At 34.0% G+C, this 22524-nt stretch overlaps 1 protein-coding gene across 4 annotated transcripts in view; it reads right to left on the bottom strand.

The window, feature by feature from the left end:
* Window positions 1-22524, bottom strand: part of PHKB (phosphorylase kinase regulatory subunit beta) — a gene marked incomplete at both ends in the record, with an annotated part of 65291 nt that overhangs the window by 27658 nt on the left and 15109 nt on the right. For all 4 annotated transcript variants that reach the window (XM_079541263.1, XM_079541262.1, XM_079541264.1 and 1 more), the window contains 9 exons: window positions 85-179; window positions 3636-3794; window positions 5551-5628; window positions 8004-8061; window positions 8680-8877; window positions 10526-10621; window positions 13419-13482; window positions 17023-17138; window positions 20582-20662. In XM_079541263.1, coding sequence (XP_079397389.1) covers window positions 85-179; window positions 3636-3794; window positions 5551-5628; window positions 8004-8061; window positions 8680-8877; window positions 10526-10621; window positions 13419-13482; window positions 17023-17138; window positions 20582-20662 — 945 coding nt within the window. The remainder of the gene's footprint in view (window positions 1-84; window positions 180-3635; window positions 3795-5550; window positions 5629-8003; window positions 8062-8679; window positions 8878-10525; window positions 10622-13418; window positions 13483-17022; window positions 17139-20581; window positions 20663-22524) is intronic.

The raw sequence follows: 22524 nt of genomic DNA, 5'->3' as shown, positions 1-22524 counted from the left end.
AGATATTTAACTCACCATTTCAGTTGTATCACTTAATGATGACTATTTTTCATAAAAATACTGTAATGCTAAGCTTATGCTTACCTGATTGGAAAATCTCATACTAACATTCCGCTGCTCTTGTGGAGGGACATAACGTCCAATAGGGTCAATATCCTTAGGACTCACCAATTTGTCAGCTGAAAGTCAATGATAATAAGGAGGCACATAATCAAGGAGGCACACGAACATTTTATGTAGTCATTTCTGCTGCTACACTCTTTGCTTTAGATCAGTGATATACACATCAAAAGGACAATTTGCAAAATTGTATCAATTTTGAAACTAATGACTCAAGAATCATTCTTGCTACAGCTAATTATGATATTGTAGTATTTAAAAACAACACTTCCACAAAAACGATTAAGAAGATTATACAGACATCAGATTCCACAACAAGCAAAAGTCACGAAAAAGCTCTCAAGCCACAGCTGTGGAATTATTCTAGAACTCCAAGTTCTACAGTTAGGTACAAAAAAATGTGTTCAGTTTTGTTAGTAAAAAGACAGCCGACCTATCTAAAGGTAATCAGAAGACTTGAGTCCTGAAAGGGACACTAGTATTGGATATCTCTCAGTACAATATCCCAAGTAGAAAAACAAACAAAAAATAGACAACACCAACCCTAAACTTTCATTGTTTTAAGCTTTCTGTAGAAAGGAGATTAAGTACTCCAATGAAGGTAAGCATATTTTTTCTGAATACTGCACCACATAGTTAATTAAGACAGCAATTTTAAACTCAAAATATGCCCTGGCTCAGGCCTATGAGCTGAAGAGCCATTGCAGTGCAAAGACGACGCAGGGCAGGCACTCCGGCAGGGCAGCTCTGTGAACACACCAGGAAGGGCCTGGCACTGCTGGGAGCTGTGCCAGCAGCAACACTCAGCCCTGAGCCGGGCGAGCTAGATGCTGGGAGCCTCAGCCTTCTGCTGGGAGACTGCAGCTTGGCTCTTGCCAGGAACAGACCTGGCTCCTCTGCTCTGTACTGCTCCTGCAGAGTCACAGTCTGTGTCCAGGTGGTTGCATTTTAAGAAAGCAAAAACTGGATTATAGAAAAATTACGAAGAAACACGTAGAGTTTATTAGCATGCTAGCACACGAGTTACCAAAGCACACTTGAAAGGAAACAATCATCCAAAACTACGCATGCAATCGGACTTCTTGTGCTGGTTAAAGGTATGAAGGTTAAATTATTTGCAGTACTGGTGATGAAATAAAATCAATTAACTAAATGATGGCGAAGTGACGGCCTCTGCCTCACAGTCCTGAAAGGCAAGGGCTGTTCCTAGAATTTTTGCTCCATTTCCACTGTTTTTTACTTTGATTTGCACTGCTCAGAAATTTAAATATATGGTCAAAATCATTTCTTATTGAAGACAGGATAACAATATTATGAGGTTTAACCTAATTTTCAGTATTGATGCTGTTATTCTAAAGAAGATGCTAAGTGTATATTCATCATTGTCAGAAATACAAGTTTACTGGAATGCAATTTGGTCTGTACTCTAAAAAAAATGCCCCTAAAAACATATACCTTACCTCTAGGAAGCACTGAATCCATAAAAAGAAAGTAAAAATTGTAATAAGAAGTGAAGGAAAGGTAATACATAGCCACTCAAATGCGTGCATTTTCAATTGCTTAAAACAGCTGAACACCTCACGTCCAGGTATTACTTTCCCTTACTCTAAAATGAAGGCCCTATTTGAAAGCTACACACATGCTCACCTACAGAAGAGAAGCAAGGAGGCTGAGCAAATACAAATTAACTGGAACCCCGAGGCAACCCGATTTCTGAAATGGATGGTGAAATGGGGAACAAGTAAAACTGACGTGTTTGGAGTCAGGTTTCCAATTAATAAGTATCAACTAACAAGCAAAGTAACTCGCACACAGACTTTCATCAAGGACAAAGTTTCCACACAGAAAAGAGTGCACCAATTATAAACTGAGTAAATGGAGTCACTGATATCTGATAGCAATCACAGGCAAAGACACCTAGCTTTGTGAAAAAAAAAAATCCAACATATATTTTCAATGAGTTTGAGGAAATAAAGAAAATAATATTTGGAAAGCAGAGAGAGAGAGAGAGAGAGAGAGAGAGCGCGCAAGAAGTATTGAATATGGTGGAGATGAAATTCAAAAAGCAACAAAGGAAACAGCTGTTAGGACAACTACAAAAAAAGCAATGCAAGAAAGCTCAGCAGAGGGAAAAATTGATATGAAGCAAAAGGTTACAACAGTCAACAGCACAGTCAAAGAGCATTTTGCAAACAATAAACAAGGTATTTCACCAGCATTTTTAGGTGTATACTAATACAGATATTAGTATAAGATTAATATTAGCAGAATTACTACAGACATTTAAGGGTTATTTGGCTAATATAGAGAGGTAAGAGGAAAACTTATTTTGTTAAAGATGAAGTTGCTTGCATTTTGTTTATAGTGCTGGCTGCAATTAATCTGGAAGTTCTAAGGATACAAGCAGTGTTCTGTCCCCCATCTTGAATTTTTCAACTCCCCTTCGATCCTCCTACGCACTTGGCAGAAAAAAAAAGTTTACAGAACTCGGTCTAGTGATTGTCAGCGAAATGCTAGGCATGTTCAACTGAAGTAATACATCTTTCTCCAAAAAGACGTATTAAAATTGTGTTCTGGACTAAGAACTGTTTTTGCATTAGTCCTTGAGCCCTCTCAAGTGAGACCAAGAGTTCATTTGTACAAAAATTCACCACAGTGATCTTCAGTGGTTTTCAAAATGCAGTGTCAAGTGATCTAGTTTACTTTAAGTGAAGGATAAAAATAATATACAGTGAAGAAAACACTGGTACTTTTATCTGAGACTGTAACCATTCAAAATTTAAACATGTTTTGTTTAAAGCAATAAATAATTTGAACTAAATGCTTCAGCACACATATAAACATCATTATTTGCTACAACTTGTATAGAAACAGTTATGCCACGATAAGATACATAAACTAACATATTTCTAGGACCCAAGGGAAATGCATGGAGCTGAGTCAGGAGAGGTTGCTGCTAGTAAAAGGTTTTTCATCAGGGGGTGGTCAGCAGCAGAACAGGCTGCTCAGGGCAGTGAACACAGCCCAAAGCTGCCAGAGTTTAGAGAGAGTTTGGATAATGCTCTCAGATATAGGGTTTGAGTTTTGGTTGGTCCTGCGTGAAGCCAGGAGCTGAACTCGATGGTCTTTGTGGGTCCCTTCCAACTTGGAATATTTTATAATTCTATAGTTGTGTATGTCCACACAGAAGCAAGGAAATAAGAAAAAAAGTAAGGAAAAGAAATAATTGAGAAACCTATCTTGTTAAAAAGATTTTTGATGTTCTATAATATAATCCAGCAAACGTCACAGCATGCTACATGCAGCATAAAAATTCAACATGAAGAATAAGAAGCAATTTTTGCCTACCAAACGCATGCCAAAGCAGATGACATACATGCTATCCACACTGCCCAAAGTCTATTGAAAACTCAAGCCAGCATGTTCAATCAGATTGAAAAAAAAAAACCATTAACAAATAAATATCCTTCACTTACAACAAATCAAAACCTGATAGAATTTCTTCAGCATCTTACCTAGGAGTTTTGCAATGATATAAACTGCTTGTCCCCACAAGAAAAACCTTCCATCGCGTCCATTGTTACTAGGAAATCGTTTCTGACTGCCAGAGTTCTTCTTTTCCAGTTCAACAAAATCAGCTGGCACATAGTAATATTTGGGTACAACAGGACATCCTACGGAGTTTTAGAATAAAAACATTTAGTAAATGAATTCCATTTTCATTATTATTTGATTGTATTTCCCTAATACAGCTCAAGTGTTAACCTGATACCTATTTGACTGAGCAGAAAGATTGTTGTCACTCATTTTCTCTCACACCTCAGAGGTAAATTACTTTATTTTTCACCAAACACTGCCACACAACTACTTCCCAGAACACACATTCCATCTCTATTGCACAAAATTTTTTCACAGAAACTAAAATGCACAACGGATAAGAATCCAGAACCAACAGAAATGAAATCCACATTAAAATGAAACGCCTGAGATTTTCTTGTTACATTTAACAGCCATCTTAGTACAAAACAACTATTTGAAATTGAAACCACGACGACTAGAAGTAGTCAAATATTAAATAAAAACTATAATTTTCTGCAAGTGCACAATACAAAGTTTAAAACAGCAGCTTGATTTTGGAATGAAATAAAAGAAAGTAACTTCTTCATTTGAAACTAGCATATCTTGTAACTATATTTACATCACAGGTATTATGATCTACTTGTACGATTATCTACTTCACTTTCAAACATTTTTGGGTGAACAGAATAAGGAATTTAGAAACAATTACAAGACTGACTAATATAAAAGCAATCACAGTAATGTGATTACTGCAAAAATAAGTTTCAACTTAGTATTGCTTTAATTTGGAATGTATTTAGATAAAGAAAAGGTGATAAAATTAAGCTGCAGTTTCTGACTATTTGTGTACACTAAAACCAGTAATTGCTGGCAAGAAGCTGAGAAAAACTGAGAAGTGAAAGTAATTTATTAGAGGTAGAATATTCAAATAAGTGAAGCAACAAAGGACACATAGAAATTTTAAGACGAAGCATTGACGATGACATTCTATGATAAGAACCACTAAACTAATTTAGAATCCATGCAACTTCATACACTAATTAATCAGAAAAAAGCAAATATCAGTAAAATCAAGAAGTTTTCTATATATTGAATATAGAATCACAAAATTGTTAAGGTTGGAGAAGACCTGTAAGATCAAAATACTGTGCTCGTGTAACAGTACAACAGATGTCAAGAACAGGTGAGTGAAGACACTGAGTTTTAAAACCAGACTGTCAGAATACTGAAGCTTATTTTGCTTTCTGACTATTTTTGCCCCCAGTCAAACTTGTGGTCTTTTCCATCTTTGAAAATGAATTTTGGATGGATTTGCCTGTAGGCAGTCAAAAAACTGGTTGCCACTTCCATGAAAATTCTGAAGCGTACACTTCAAGAGAATTTTTATTAATTTTAAAATGTCACCAGTTTCACTGCTCTAAGCTAGGAAGTATTTCCTGTGCATACACTAAATTATTTGTTACGTTTTAGAAAGTTGTGTCAACAAATTATTCAAGTAATTCCCAACTGTACCCAGATGGAACACTGAAAATACGTGACTGTGAGTAGTTAGAATGTTCATGCAGCTTCAAGGTGAACTTCATAAAAAATTCAAACATAGGGAAATGACGAAGGAATGACTTCATACAGTGTAAATCTTATCTCTATTTCTGTATCATTTTTACAGTATCAAATTTTTTTTATTTTCACACTTTTATGATGCAATTTGTCTACCTGGAATAGAGTATTTTAATACTTGTGTTTTACAAGAAACATAATTCTGACTGCAATACTCAGTAATGTCAGTAATTTTATGATAAAAGGAAAAATAAAACAAAACAGTGATTTGAAAGAACAATTGTCAAATAATACCTTCAGATGTATGCTGAAGCACAGGATCCAGAAGATCCTGATATTCTTTAACTTGTTCAAGATTTCCTCTAAAAACTCCTATGAAACAAACACAAATAAAAAAAAGGAAAACAGTAATTCATTAATGGAAGAAATAACTTCTGTGAACTTCACGTTTGCAGAAGAAAAATACAGTGTTTATTTTTCAGCGGCGCAGTGCCAACACACTAAATAGTTCATGAAAAAGTAGAAGAATAAACTCTAACTGCATATTTACTGTTCCAACTAATTACTGCAGAGATCATGAATCAGCCATTGTTTTATTAACTTAAACTGAAATCATTGTCAAGTTGCAGCACATAGCAGAGCTCTGAACTTACATAGGACATAAAGGGGAGTAGAACACAGACACCCTGCCCACCTAGCTCTAATTAACTTCCTTAATTAATGAAGAAAGATGAAGCAGAGCTTGAGTGCCAGGCTGGTTCTAAATAATCAGAACAGAGTTTCAAGCTTATCTAAAAATGAGTTGCCTAAAACTCTCAAGAAATAAGAACAAATAAAATTTGAAGAAGTAAATTGAAAAACTCCCCTCAGAAGACTGCTGGAAGGAATCTTCACCTTGATAAGTTACACAGATATCATATCTTAATATGACAGAGGTTCAGAACAGCTGACATGCCTTGAGATGTTAAATATAATGGTCAACTCTTTATGATGATGCCTCTGGGGAGGAAATGATAACTTAGGGAATATTAGCATCTTAAATATTTTTCTAGTCCAACTTAATTATCTCAAAATTAGTCTGATGAATATTATTACAAGTGTTCAGTTCATCCCCAGTCCTTACATGAAAAGTTGTATCAAAAATAGCATATACATTTCTGTTCAGAGAAAAAGTGGATAAACTTGACAAATCATACAGGTTTTTTTTTTTATAAAACTGAAACACCTTGAAACATATAAAGGGAAATAAGTCAAGTGTAATATTTTCACAGTCAATCTTTCACTCCTGTGCGTGTCATTTCTTCCCACTGTTTTCATTTACCACACTCTTCCATACTATTGAAAGCAGCCATATTGTTTCCCTCCTTAACTCATCCTATACCATAATCCTCCAGATTCAAATAGACATGTAAAAAAGCTTTCAAAACTGCTATTCAAATACATATTAGCCAAAAAACAATCAGACTGGTTTATTTAGTTCAATCTTTCCCCACAGCTGTGGATGCATATCTACTATCTACAGAATCCTAAATAATCTCCTTTTAAGAAAAATACCAAAGGGAAATCAGTAGTACAGCAGTCTTTTTGTATTCACAGAAGCGTGAATTTGGAAAGGCAAAGATAAGATAAAGGAAAATCACCAGCAATTAACTCAGTCACTGAAAACAAACATGCCAGAACACCTTATAATAGAGTTCTGTTATTTCAACAATTTAAGTCGCTCTGCCTGCGCTTCAAATTTTACATGAAAGAAGCTTCTGGATTTGGATACACACGCACAAACTCCACTAACATTTGTTGTATTTGATGAAATTGTTATACAGGGATAAAAACTAAATAAAAAAATTAAAGAACAGTATTTGCAAGGTATTCACTTTGTAATTTTTCCTTACGAAACAAAATAAAACCCCTTTGCTACCTTTAGGTACAGATAACAATATTTTTTGTTCTACTTAAAAATGCAAGAGAGCAGCATGAAGTGACAATGCCTTTCTCCTGGGTTTTAAGCTTCACAGCTTTTGAAAAATGTGACATATTCCTTCAGAAAAAAATCAGTTGTGCAACCTTACTACGTGTTCAAATAAAACATCTGAAGCTATGGGTAAGCACACATACACCCAGCAGGTAGCCTCTCACCATCTTCACATGAAAACTATTTCACACACCAGAGGGAATAAACAGAAGCTAGGAAACCCAGCCAGATTTTCATCCATTCACAAGGCTGAAAACAAATGATGGCTTTATGATGGCTGTAATCTGTACTCAGTTGCTTATTTGGACATTCCTTCCATGTGAGTTCTAGCTTCCATCCTGAAATCATCCTGTGGATGTTTCTGCTATATCTCTTAACTACAAGACAAGGTCTGTTGGCAGTTGTATTTTTTTTAATATATCTTTTTTTTTTCAACCTAACTGGCTATATGTAAAATGGCCAGGAAGCACAGGCATTTAAAAAAAAAAAAAAACCTAGCTGTATTCCAAAACCAGAGTTCACATGACAAATAACAAAATATGGGTGGTTTGGTTTTTAGGTTTCTGATGTTTTGGCTTGAGGGGTATTTTTTTTTTAGAGTATTCTTTTTGTTGTTTGTGTTTTTTAACCTATAAGGGTTAAAAATCTCAGTGAGATATTTAGTGTCACTTCTTACAATTCACTCATGCAGGGCAAAAATATGATTTTATATCTTCTATCCAAGGGCTTATCTCTGTAATGCCTCTATAGAATAGGAAAATAAAGCCATACTTACCATCAATTATCATGAAAATAAAAAACAGAGGGAATTCACATTCAATGCCATCAAAAAGCTAAAAAGAAGAAAAATCAATCAGATATTTCAGCAATTTGGTTTAACAAAATGTACTTCCATGTTTCATACAACCAAAAGCAAAGCAACAAGAGACAAAAGTGAATGTCAAAGCATTTTAGGATACCAGCTCTTCATTTAGCTTACAGTCTCTAAATTATACAGGCACTTTAAGTGCCTCAAGCTGAATATTTATATCATTTATGTTTCATTTTCCACTAAGAAACTATTGGTGAGTAAAATATTAAATTTTAATTTAGATACCTTTTACTGATAAACGCTGTGGTCTAAAGCAAAATTGTTTTCTATACACTCAGACTGTAGTCAGCTGTGAAATTAAATAAAATGATAAATAACTTCCTTATTTGTTATGTGAAATCATCTGTATGCTAAATGTAAATGGAAGCACATTCATTACAAAACAAATCAACAGCTAACTTGCTGACTTGGCAGTCTCTCAAAACCACACATGCCAAATTACAAAATGCATCTCTTTCATTTGAAGCAATTTGGAATCTCAGATTGCAAATACTAAAAGGGACGTCTGTTTGGCTTTATTTTTTTAAGCATGGCCTAAACATTTTAGAAAACCTAGGTTTGGTATCAGTTACTTCTTTACCTTAATTTCTGCTGGTTTATAATAGCGGCGTGTTTTGTCCTCTAGTGCAGTTCTGTAACCATCTCTCAGAAATCTTTTAAATCCATATTTTCCTTTTAATTTTCTAATAATTTTATCTAGTGTTTGACTGAACAAAACCTCATCATCCAAAGCAAATGCAGGATAACTGATACAGGGCAGAAGAGCTGCATCGGTATTCTGCAGGAGAGGAGAAAAAAACGTATTATAAATTCAACTAAATCTCCAACATTTTTTGGATGCACAAAGTCTGTTTAAATTACTCAGTAAAGCATACATTTGAAACATAATCTTTACCAAAATCATAATACCAATATTGGGATAACATGCAAAATAAGACCTCTAAAAATGTTTAAGAATAAACTAGAAACACAGTATTCACATATATGATTTAAAAGACAACTCTTGACTCAAAATGTGACCTACTTTACAGTTCATAATCTGCAGGTGTAAGTGAATACATTGTAAAACTCCAAGTTTCTAGAAACAAATAAACATCCTCCAAGTTATTCTTGGAGGAAACAACAACACTGTTGTGTACTATGCTCAAAGAGAATCACAAGAAGTTAACTGTGATTATTTAATCATTGCTGAAAAGGTTTTTCATAAATTTCCTCCAAGTGATGTAACAATAGGCTTGTCTGATTTCATTTCATGAAAAAAATTTAAGTGACATTGCTCAAGGAACACGTGCAAATACTGTGAATGAAAAACACACCAAAATTACTCCCTAGGATATCACCACTACAAGTAAGCTTACAGAAGTACAAAAAGTTAGTTTTAAGTTCTAATTCTTACAGAATCATAGAATGGTTTGGGTTGGAAGGGACCTTAAAGATCATCTAGCTCCTCCTTAACACCATGGGCAGGGACCTCTTTCACTAGGTTAACCAAACCGAGATTTTCTTGTTCCTTCCTGCTGATACATCTAAGACCATTTAAAATACTACATTTTCAACAGTATCACTGACGGGAAGCCATAATGGCGTGGTGGTGAGGAGGATATGAAGATTATATAGTACAAATAACTTATGAAATTGGTTCTGTTGGCATATATCAAGTCTTTAACAAATAATAAACAGCAAAGGAGATCTAGAAAAGCATAAAAAATTATCTGACTGTACCTTTTGATTATACAGTATTGTAACTCTGCCATAATTCTTCTACATACTGAGTAAACCATTAATGATGAAGATTAATAGTCTGTTTCATGAACAAAAATGCTATTAAATCACAGAATGAAAAAGTAGAACACCACTGCTCTTCATTTTTAGTTTTTTTTTAATTAATCTGTACTTATGTTACTTAGATTTACTCACTGATGAAACATTTACTTGTAGCTGTAGTTTATAATAACAAAAAAATCCTCCATATTCTGCAATTTATGAGAATTAAATCTTAAAGGCCTTTTTTCCTCAACAAAAGAACAAATAAAAGCTAAAAGTTTCTTTTAGCTGCTTCAAAAATGCAGGCAGCAAATTTATAATGGAAACTCAGATACCAGGATAAAAACAAAACAATAAGCAAGACTACAACCCTAATTAACATGCTGCAGACCATCATTGTTTCATCTTGAAATTATTTAGGAAGCTACCAACTGGCTACCATTCTAACCTCAACATACTTAAAGACTGCCATCACAATTCCACTTCAGCGAGGTACTGCATAACAGTCCTGTTTAACAAGCACATATTTAACAACTTAACAAGTTCCCATCTTTATTAAGCAGAAGAAAACAGTCATTGTAAAATGAAAAGTCACATTCATATCCATTTATTTTCTCTCCATACTGTTGAGATTTTATTGTTCATTTTCTCTATTTACTTACATGAGACCTTGACTCTCGGGGCAGCAATGAATACAGAGTCTGTCTGTTACGGTTATGGGCATCGAAATCCACAAATATAACAGACCAGGAACAGCCCTGTAAATGCAAATTTGTTTAAAGAGAAATGAAGAAAGGTTGGCATATCCTGGTGAAACTAACTAGCTCTTTGTTCTACCAATGGTAGTACTCTGGTAGCTGGCAATTTTAATCAGGAAATGAACAATATATATTTAAAATATTTTGAGAAAAGAACTTGAAATTCTAAACAAAATTAGCTGTCTTTGTCCACTAATGATTATGAAATGTGTCATGTATCATTATGACACTCAAGTCATAATGTATTCCATTACTTCTTGATCAGCAATGGCTGTACTGAGGTAAAACAAAAAAGTAGTTTTCCCTCCCTGTGATTGTGGAAATGTTCCAAGTGGAGATGTTGAATATTTCATTGAATGTGCTAGAATACAAATAATTGGATATTCACTTGAGGTATCACTTTGGAAAAGGACTTTGGTGGCAAATAAACATGATTTGCCTTTTGGTTGTTCTGTTGCACTTCATTACTTTTAAGCACAAGCTCACTTTGCAGACAAATAAAAAATGTGGCAAAAAAAAAAAAAAAAAAGCATGTGAAGAACAAAAGTGTTCATGTCTTTGTATTGGATGGCACAACCTAAATAAAACATGCATTTAGATTATAGAAAAGATTATTTTCTAGATTTTTTTATTGGGATTTTAAAAGAAGCAATCTGTCTCCAAGACTTGGTTTCTAATCAAATTTCAATAAGAAAATTACCTCAAATTTTAATCATGCATTTAAGGAGTCCATTTCAGCCACCTTACTACACAATTATGTGTAACTAAGCTAACACACAGTTTGATGCATAAGCCTATTTTACACAAAAGAACATATGTGTAAGAGGATTAGTTCTTTACATACTCATTTTCATTGCAGATACAGTGAAAGGATGCATGCACCATCTCTAAGACATTCTCAAGCCATTCCTCTAAGCAGTGCCCAGTTTTGTCAGTGCTACCAGAAGGAGGGGGAGGGAGGGAGTAAGAGCGTTTTTGCCATAGCAGTGACCAAAATCTGGACTTGTAACAAAACTTTCATGGATTTCTATCAAAAAATAACTAAACTAAGTGAAGAAGCAAGTCAGAACGTTAATTTTCTGAAGTTATGTAAGCTGAAAGACAGTCAGTTCACACTACCTCCTAAATATAAACAATCATGCCCACTTTAACAGTTCTTCCATACCAACCAGTTATGACAATACAATAATTTTGGGATGTGGCTACAGTCATTGCACAATTACGAGTAATTAAAGAATTCCTATGCTAGAATAATACATATGGTACATAAACTACTTCATCTAGATTTATAAATATTGTTTCAGATATGCACAATAGACTGGGAATAAATTTAAGAAATTTAGCATAGGATATTGAAGTGAACTAATGAGAAACTAAACAAAGAAACAATTTATCTGTTACATTAAAAATAAATGTGTAAAACATCTTTTGCTGATGAAGCAGTTAGGCTTATACCTTGACTGTATTCTTAAAATTCTCACTTTCTATGAAACAGCATAAATTCTCGTATAATGAAGACAAAAATGAATACCATTATAAAAACATGAGCTCCTCTTTACATTAAAGTATGTAAAATTCTGAGCACATTAAAAGCCAATTCTTTGTTCTTTATTGTACCTAGCACCTAAAAATTACACCAAGAGATGAATTAGAATTATTTGAGTATAAATTAAACAGTGCATTTCTACATTAAAAAATATTTTCGATCTGTTACAGAAATACTTTGTTTTTATTTACTGCTTCTATAATTTTGGTATTTTGGGAGAGAAAAAAAACAACAGAATAATTCAATGTGGTTATCTACCAGTAAGTGAACATCGAGTCTTCTCTGAATACCACCACAAATGCACAGGGAAACTTCCCTGTCCTGAGATACACAAACGTACAACATACATGCACATATGAAAGACGGATACAGTAACATGCATTTATATTTATTAGGTTCCACAGCATGAGTGGAAAAATCTGCATGGAAAAGCTGAACAGCCTGTTGTTCCCAGTGATGATTTATGCAGGTTGTACTACTGTAGATGCAGATGCAAACAAGTCCCTCCTGAGGAGCTCAGCAGGATTTCTCAAAGCTATTGAAACACAGCTGGAGCTAAGCACAAAGGCAGACTGCTGCTGACTGAAGGTCAAAATGGTTTCTGCTTATGCAAAATATCTTTGGAATAAATTTGCAGAGCATTTAAACTGGTTTTGCTTCAGCAATTTATTCATCCATTTTAGAATTCAGTAAAATATTTGAAAAAAATACAAGCAGCCACATTTAGTGGTGCTTGAAATTGCTGGGAGTTGCAGATAAATGTTGCTACTGTTACACTGACAATGTATATATATCATGTCTGATCACTACTTAAGATCCTTATTAGCTCCTAGTTCTTAATGTGTAAAATCAGCTTTTAGGAAAAGAAAACCAACACCAAAACACATGAATGGACATCTTAAAAAAAAAATAAATTATAACAGGTGCCACAAAGCATGTAAGCATCAGAAATGCTCATTTAGAAGAATCACTTATTTTATGCCACAAAAGAAGACAAAAGAATCTGACAATAATAGGTGCTACAGCTTTTCATCAACACATGATTTAAAACACAACACTTTTCATCTCAGGCATTAGAATAGCTCTAAAAATTCCTAGTCAAAACAGGCTTCTTTATTTGTGCATTTATTTCTGTGACTGTGCTAATAAGAAAGTAATTTCTGACCGCTACAAGAAAAGCTTGTGCAACTGACTTTTTTTTTCAGATTTTCAAGAAAAAGGAAAAATTTTAAAAACCCTCAATTTTATTACCTGATTTCCAAAGAGATTGAAACCATTAATTGCTTCCAAAGCTGCTTTTGCCAATCCCACAGAGCTGAGGAGAAATAAACAAACAAACAAATTAATAGAGCAAACTATGCATATTGTAATTCAAGTCCAGGCTAATTTAATGTGCTTGACAGTTTTCAGAGCTACCATTTTTTCTTGATTTAAATTGTGTGCTTCATCTCTCTTTTAATAAATTGATGATGAAGTAAGGCTTGAGTTATTTCATGGCTTTTTTGAAAACTACTTTTCAACATCTTTCTTCATCATCAAATGCCAGAGACCATCTGGAAAACCTCTTCTGCTCTCACTTTGCTACTGGACATCTGGCATCACGTATTTCAAGACCTCGTTAACAACGTACCAACAGAACATTTACCTAATCACAATTTTCAATTCAGGTGTCAGGCATTAAACTTGTAACATTTAAAATAACTTTTCAATATAATAACTCGTTGATCTGGATTCACAAAAGGAGGAATATCTGATTCCAAATGTACCATGAGGTTTGACTAACCATGACTCGTGACAAGTAAATCCATAATAACAATTCATGATAACTTCTGAGCATATAGGCTTTTAAACAGGTTTCAAAGGAAAAAGATCACTGCATGATCTTTTTCAGGGACTAAGGTAAGGCTTCTAGTTTTCTGATTTCTGTCTTTTCTAAGGTTGAGTGTGACATTAGTCTTTTTTCAAGTGTCAGGGCCCTCTGTAGATGATTGCGATTTCTCATGCATTATCAAGAAGAACTTTGCAATCATAGCCTGCATTTGTCCCAGATGTACATTTGGAGCAGAGGAACCTGAAATTAACCTGAAGAAATTATACCTTCAGTTTGCTAAATGCATTAGTAAATTCACCTAAACAAAACATCATTTGTAATTCTCTGTATCTGGAATTATGCTCTCAGTAAAATACTTGAGGATAACCTCTAGGGATCTAGAGTAACCTACTCTAGGGAACCTGCTTTAGCAGGGGGGTTGGACAAGATGATCTCCAGAGGACCCATCCAACCCCTGTAAAACACTAAAATTTGCATAGTCTCAGCAATTGCTAACGAAAATGCATCTTACAGAAAAATCTTCAAAGAACCTTACACATCTTTAATCCTCCTCCCATTCACAATTTCCCACTTCCATCCAAAAACTTTGCAGTTGATTTGGAACATCAAACACTACCAGCAATGTTAAAAAAAAAAACACAAGGAATAACAACACTATAGCAACTCTATAGCAAAACAACACCTATACTAGTACACTAGAGAGATGTGCAAGAACGTGTTTTTTGGATTTGAAATGTGGGAATACTGCACTTTGGCAACTTCATTATTCCCACAGTACAACTGGGGGATGCAAAGACATTTTGCAGATGCCTGGAGAGCTGCTTGATCAGATGGTTATAGGACAAATTAATTTTTCAGAAGTTCAGCCATATGGGAAGGGGACTACACTATAATAAAAGCTGTTAAAAATCTTGTCTCTGAATCAGTAAAAGACATCAATTTACACACATCAGTGAAGAGTTCACAGAGTGCTTTGCTATTTATCTTATTATTATCTTTATTTATACTATTTGCTATTTATTTGCTATTTACTATTAGAAGTGTTTTGAAATGTATTTAGATAGAATATTAAGACTGTCTAAAGACATAAAACATATACATCTTGTGACAAATGACACAATTTGCAATCATTATTCACGGGCTTTGTATTATATAATAGCTTCTTTAAAAAGAATGTCACTTTCAATTAAATATGAGAATTAACTTCTAATTCTGAACACAAATACAGGTTCTGTGAGTTTCTAAGTCCAGAAGTCAAGCATTCACAACACTGAAATTTAAGTGATTCATTCTCAACCCACAACCACTGTGGAAACATAAATGCCATGCACGATCAGCCTCAATACCTCCTAATCACTTCTTGAATTATGTTCTCAAAGATTGCTTAGTAGATACACCAGAGAAGTAGCACAAAGAAAGCATAAAGAATATTTTAGCATAGCCAGGAGTTTCCTCCACAATACCTAATTACATCTTTTTACACCTACTGATCTTCCATATTTTTATGTTTTTGAGACCTTTATTGACCAGAAAAAAATTGTCTGCTGGTTCCCTACATTAAAGCAGAGTACAAACATGCACACTAGGAAAGACAAATAGGGGCTATATCTATTTCAGATGATCAAAGTTTACTTCTTAAAAAAAATCTCTGTACTTCCTTTCGTGCCAGCTCAGTGATCTGTTAGATTGGCCTATCAATCTCATAAAGCTTCTCCCTCAGAAAAACTGACCTACAAATGCCAGTCTAGATTAAGACAAAACAACATGCCCATTTCCATCTGGCTAGAAAATGTCTCTCCAGTTTTCCCCTCAAGGAACTTCACGTATTGAATAATCAGGAAGCTACAAACAGTACAAGATGTAGGAGTTTCAGAGTTCCTTTTGCTAATTTGTATGAGATGAGATGGGGAAGGAAATACATAATTCTCCAGATGAAGACTTCTGTAGTCTGGTATTTGACAATTTAATAGACACAAGAGGGGTAAAAAACAATGAGTGAATAAAACAAATTATATAACTATAACATATACTCCAATATATTGGAGTATTCAGTTCTCATACTGGTACTACAGCTTTATAAAGGTCCTGAAAAAACATACCCAATTAACTGTTCTACTGCAGTGGCATCACTATATTTACAGTTTGAAACATACATCTGTATGTGAACTAATAAAAATTAATTAAAAATGAGGAACATGGATTCATATGGCAACACCTTTAAACGCTGAAAAAAAGATGCTTTATTTTCAAGCCCATGATAATTATGACAATCAACAACAGGTACAGTCACTTTTACAATTGATAGAAGCTCAAAAAAAAATCAAGAAAACAGTATTCATGCTACAAAAAACAGATATACAGCATATGGGCAATTCCTCTAGAATCAAGTGGATCATTCTAATATTACAATTTTAACATTAAAACAGTAAGAACATGCTTGGTATTATACGGGATGGGGTAAGGATACAGTTACTTCTACAGTCTGAAGAACATTCTTTTGGAAATAAACTGTGCACTAACCTATACTTGTATGTATATACTTATAACCTATACACAGTGCACAGTGACTTCCTCCCAACATGGCAGAGATGAGAAAATCTAAACCCATGATTCAATACATACTTAAATCAGCGAATTCCTAGGCACTTTTGTGAATTTGATCTACTGCACGTGGCCTGTACATAATTTTCAGAATGATACACATGCAGCTGCACATAATTATTGTAATTTGAATACTCAAACAGCTAAGTATCTATGTGATTAATTCAGTATGCACATGATGATGAAATTATACTTCACATTTTTCCAAAATACATCTTGGTCTTTACAGAACATTAATTTAGTCACTTTTCATGAACCTTTACCTTCATTTCCTATCCATTTCCTGAAAAGGTGCCAACAGTTATTTTGCATTGTTTGTTTTAGTTTGGTTGGTTTTTTATTGTTTTACTCATTACATCAATTCTTTTTTATTCATAGCACATTCACTCCTTTTATCTGAAAGCACTAAATCCTCCCATTTACCTTGAATGTAGCTCTGGGCAGCCATTGTTGTATTTGCTTCCTCTTTCCCAGACACCAAAGTCAGGTACACGATAGGCTCTTTCCACACAGAACACAAGATTTTGAATGAAGGAAACCTATGAGGGGAAAGAAAAAAAAAAAGGCTCAAGAAAACTCAAGCATATTTTCTGTTATTCATTTTCTCAGAAAGACAGATTTGCTTCTATCCAAAATTTCTTTCAAAGTTTTGATGCTCCCAAGTTCAGATATTCTCTGTAAAAATGGTTTTCAGTCACTGAACATTAAAATCTGTCTCCAATCTGGTGGCAATGTGATTTATGTGGAAGCCCCTACAGAGCCAGGGACAAAAATGATTTCATATTCAAGACACATATTTGAAGAGCTCCAAAAAGGTGGCAGTTTGATCTTTTAAATCAGATTTCTCCTAAAAATAACTTCAGAGAGCAAGATAAATTAAATCCTTCAAAATGAGGGCACAAATCTTTATGCTACTCCTTAACTCATATGATATGCTGAAAGTTCTACTAAATTAGCTGTAGATAATAATATATATTTATGCAAATTCAAACACACTCCTTTAATAACAAAAATAAAACCGGAACCAATTTATTCTAATTAAAATCCCTTCTTGGATCAACATGTTTCAACTGAATATTCAGGTTACACAACTATAGCTGGGGACTCACTTAAGCAGACACTTTTTCCTCATTTACGCTATTAAAAGAGACAAACATCTGAGTTGTAGAAACACTGAAATGTTGAAAGGCACTGGCTCCCAGTTTTAAGTAACCTGCACATCTGTTTTGTCTTTTTCTCTATTATTTTCTTTAAATCTTAAAATGTTACTGCTTTATGCACTCTTTATGCTAATACCAATCCCCCAGTGATATATAACATTCCAAACTTCCTTGCCTCTATGTATCGTATCACTGCTAAAACAGTGGGATGCTTATAAGTAATTATTTACACACAAGTCTTTTCATAGCTACTACTTTCAAGGAAACAGACTGTCTCAATCTTATGCCCAGTAATGTTCTTTCCAACAATTTAGCATTTGGCTGTATTAAAATGACCTTTGTTTGAATTAAGCTAGAACACTCAGTGACTCTTATTAGTATCATTAAGCATCACTATAAAACCTTGCTGATAACTTTCCACCAGTGATACTGCTCAGAACTTCAGAGAAAAATGGTCAGTTAGATATGTTATGAGACTAACTAGGAGCTTCCAAATAGCAGATTTACGGAACAGGAAGGAGCAGGTAACTAAAGGGGAAGAAAATGTTTCCAAAAGAAACCTTCATAGAACAATTATTCTTATCATGGATATGTACATTTTATAACCAAATCAGTGCTAAAACACTTTTTAGCTTTTTTAGCTTTTCAACACTTTTCAACACTTGTTAGGTAGTATATGATTGTTTCAAACATACAACCCTTCCTTTATTTCTACTTTTTTCAGTAATCACTGCTACCCATCGTTATCCTGATCATTGCCTACTACTCTGCCAACATCTGTTTATGCATGTATTTTATGAGAACGGTGATGCACTGTTAACATAAAGATGCTATTTCACTGACAAGTGGGAAGTCATTGATTACATTCATGCAGTGCACCAGCAAAATAATATTCATTCAGAAAAAAATGGAACAGAAAAAGGTGGGGGTTTTTTGTGTTCATTAAAGAACTTGAAAATCTAGAAGATAATTTATAAGTTTTATTCACAGGAAAATTTTCATGCACTAGAACTGATAGTGAACTTCCTATTCCATGTTAATTATTCTCAAAAAGCTCAATTATGGAACATGAGATCCCATGAATCCATCCTTTTAAAGACAACATCACTTTTCCAAGGAATTATTCGAACATTTCAGAGGGCTGCAGCACCTCTCCTATGAAGAAAATCTGAGATAACTGAGCTTGTTCAGTCTTGTGAAGAGAAGGCTCCAGGGAGATCTCACAGAAGCCTTCCAGTACTTGAAAAGAGCTTAGAAGCAAGAGGGAGATCGACTTTTTCCATTTTCTGATAGTAATAGGACAAGAGTGAATGGTTTTAAACTAAAAGAAGGGAGATTTAGATTAGATATTATGTGGATTTTTTTTTACTCAGAGGGTGGTGAGGCATTGGCATGGACTGCCCAGAAAAGCTGTGGGTGCCTCATCCCTGGAGGCGTTCAAAGCTAGGTCTAACCAGGCTCTGGGCAGCCTGATCTGTGAATGGCAGCCCTGACCACAGTACAGGGTTGGAACTAAATTAAGGTCCTTTGCAGCCCAAACCATTATATGATTCTATGAAAAATACCTTACTTGTGTATTTGCTTCTCTAGCTGTTAGCCATTGTTGGACTTAAACATGTTGGAGCCACATGTTCTCTGAAAGAACACATAGGACAGAATGTTTACAGAAGATTAATGATCAGAAACTGTCCTAAGCTCTTCCATGCAAATTTCACAATTGCTTCAAAGTTACTCAGCAATCTTATCTTACTTTCATTAAGCTGAGTCTTCCAACTCACCACGGAATTCTGACTTTCAAAGAGACAGGCATGCTGAAGATATATGTAAAATTATTCATGAGTGGCAATAAATATAATTTCCATTCTTCTTATACATTACCATTGCCCAAGAAAACTTAATTGGGTGGTTTTTTTTGTTCGTTTGTTTTTATGTTTTTGGGTTTTAAAAACAAAACAAAACAAAACAAACAAACAAAAAAAAAAAAAACCCAAAAAACCACAAGCCAAAAGAGACAAACGTGCAGTTTAGGTGATTTCTTTTTATGTTGTAAAGAAAAGGTATCTGCAATAGGTGTGAAAACTTATTTCAATTTTGGAAAAAGAAGCAATAAAAGGAAGACATTTCCTTTTCAAACATTAAAATATATATTTATATCTAAGAACTATTCAGTCAGGTAGCCTAAGCCTGAACTGATACTTTATCACAACTGTAACTTCTACAGGTAACATCATAAAAGAGTTTTGTTGTTGTTGTTGTTGTTTTTTAATTAAATGCTGGAAGCAGTGCATTCGGAGGACTTAGATAGCCATAGTTCCATGATTTTTAATTCATGAATGCATAGATTTTCTTCTTCTGGGCTTCTTTTGATACATTTTCACACAGATTACTAGAGTAGATACCAACAAAACACAGACATCCTGACACTGAAGTGAAGAATATCCACTGAAAGGAGACAGTAGACAATGCTCTTATTTTCTGAAGATTTTGTAATTAAATGAAAATGTCTAGAAGATAATATAATTTACATGTCAAGCTAAATAAACGAGTAATTATATACTCTGCTTCCTCACAGATATAAGAGCAACTGTGAAAAAATAATACAAAGCTATCACATGATCTAAGGTTGTCATGAGAGAGGAGGTAAGTTGCATCTCTTAGTTTCATCTAAAGAGAAGTCATTTATGAACATTTATGTTATAGAAATTTAATTTAATGAGGACCAATAAAAACAGAAAATATCTACAGTTTATTTCCAGAACAACTACTTCAGAGTTGGCAATGACAAGTTAAAGCATGCTATAAGATCAGAAATCATTTTGTACCTCATCTGTGTTGTAGATAATCTGCAGCCCCGAAGAGATCATCTCAACCAAGTAGAGAAGAAATAATGACACAGCATTTATCTGAAGTAATTAAAGATAGAACAGAAACAATAATTATGTTTACTAGAGTCAAACAAAAAAGTTAAATGCAAACTCACTAATAAAGATGGCACTGGTACAACACAGGATTAGTTTTGGTTCTTCAAAAATATTATCCTAATATATTCATTATCCTATATAAATTGATGTGATAACAATAAAAAAAGTGAAACAACTCAATTATTTATATTGTAAAAAATAAAATACTTTTTACTGTGCTTTGACTGATAGGAAGTCATATCAGTCATAAGTTGCTCAAGTTTACATATGTGGCAATTCACCAAAGGCAAGTAACGTATCAAACAGAACACACAGCACATCTAAAAAACAGGTCACTTTATCCATAACTGGATCTTCAGCATTATCACACGACAGAAGTATAATTGTAACATTCACAATCTGATGACCTTTATGTAAAACTTTTGTTGCAATACATGACACTTACTCCTAACAATAATTACCTTCAATAGCCGTACTGGACGAGCATTATGTTTGTTTACCGTGAATCAAAGTAAGAGTCTATCAATGACTCAAAGTAAGACTGCTTTTATTACACAGAACTACAACAAAATTGAGAACCTCTAAATCTTCAATACAGAAGTGTACCTTACTTCAGTGAGATATAAAAACACAACTTCAGTATATGAAATTTTGAGTAACTATTCAGAATATAAATTGAATTCTCATCATAAATCAATCAGATTAATAATATCTTTCAGATTCTATAAGCTCCAAAAGATTTAAAGACCACTAACTTCAGTTTCTTAATACAATCTGAGAAGCATCAAGTACAGCAACATTGGCTGGCCAGCTACTTAGCATTCTCCTTTCTTTCCCACCGTTACCCTCTGACTGCTAGAGATCTCCAGATGACAGAAGGAAATGTGCATTCATATAAAATTGAGAATTAGAACCATTACACAACGCTTCCCAGGTCCCAAAACTGTTGTTTCCTGCTACAGATAAAAAAAAAAACAACAAAAAAAAAAACCAAAAAAAAACACACCAAAAATGCCAGATATGTCAAAATGCCAACTTAGGGTAACTCCCAAATTCATTCTTCTCAGAACTTAAGTTTTCTGAACCCAATACCTCTACTATATTTTGGTGATGTTGGCACCAGGAAATTAAATAATTATCAACTTACTGTCACTTGAGAATAATTTCAGTAGCGGTTTCTGACTTAAGAATACATAGGTTTATGGGAACACAAAAGGACATAGTTAAGAATGCAAAAAGGGGTCTGAAGGTAAGAAGAAAAAAAGTAAATCAACACTTCAGAAAATTGAAGACAATTGCACAATGAATAGAGCAGTTAGACAGTGAATCTGAGTAGAAACCACTGCACAAAATAATAAGCAACAAATCTGTAACTAGACAAAGCAGTTGACAGTATCCATTAAATCTTTGCTATGAATGAAAATTGCTCGGACTTATGGACAACTAAACTGGGAATGTTAAAATAAAAATTAAGAATTCAATGCAAAAATCACACTAAATTTTTCATTTTCCTGACTATTACAAATACTTTAATATTTAATATTTTAATAAAGGATTACTTACTGACAGCTGTCATTTGGTCTCAAAAAGCAGTCTCATTAAAAGGAAACAACCATTCACCTCCAAACTCCCACAGGTATTTCACTACCTTGTGACCAAAATATACCACTGACCTATATCTGAAAACAGTCTGCCCTTTTCATGAAAAGATGCAGAAAGAAATTCAATGTTACAATGGTAACACATCTAACTCAAATCTAAACAAATTCAGAGATGCTCCATCATGAAGGAATTGAGAGTATCATTATTAAAGGTCATCTACACTTTCATTTACACATGTGCAC

This window comes from Tetrao urogallus (genome assembly GCF_951394365.1).
Source record: "Tetrao urogallus genome assembly, chromosome: 12".
Classification (NCBI taxonomy): domain Eukaryota; kingdom Metazoa; phylum Chordata; class Aves; order Galliformes; family Phasianidae; genus Tetrao; species Tetrao urogallus.
This window is presented reverse-complemented; position numbering and strand designations above follow the sequence as displayed.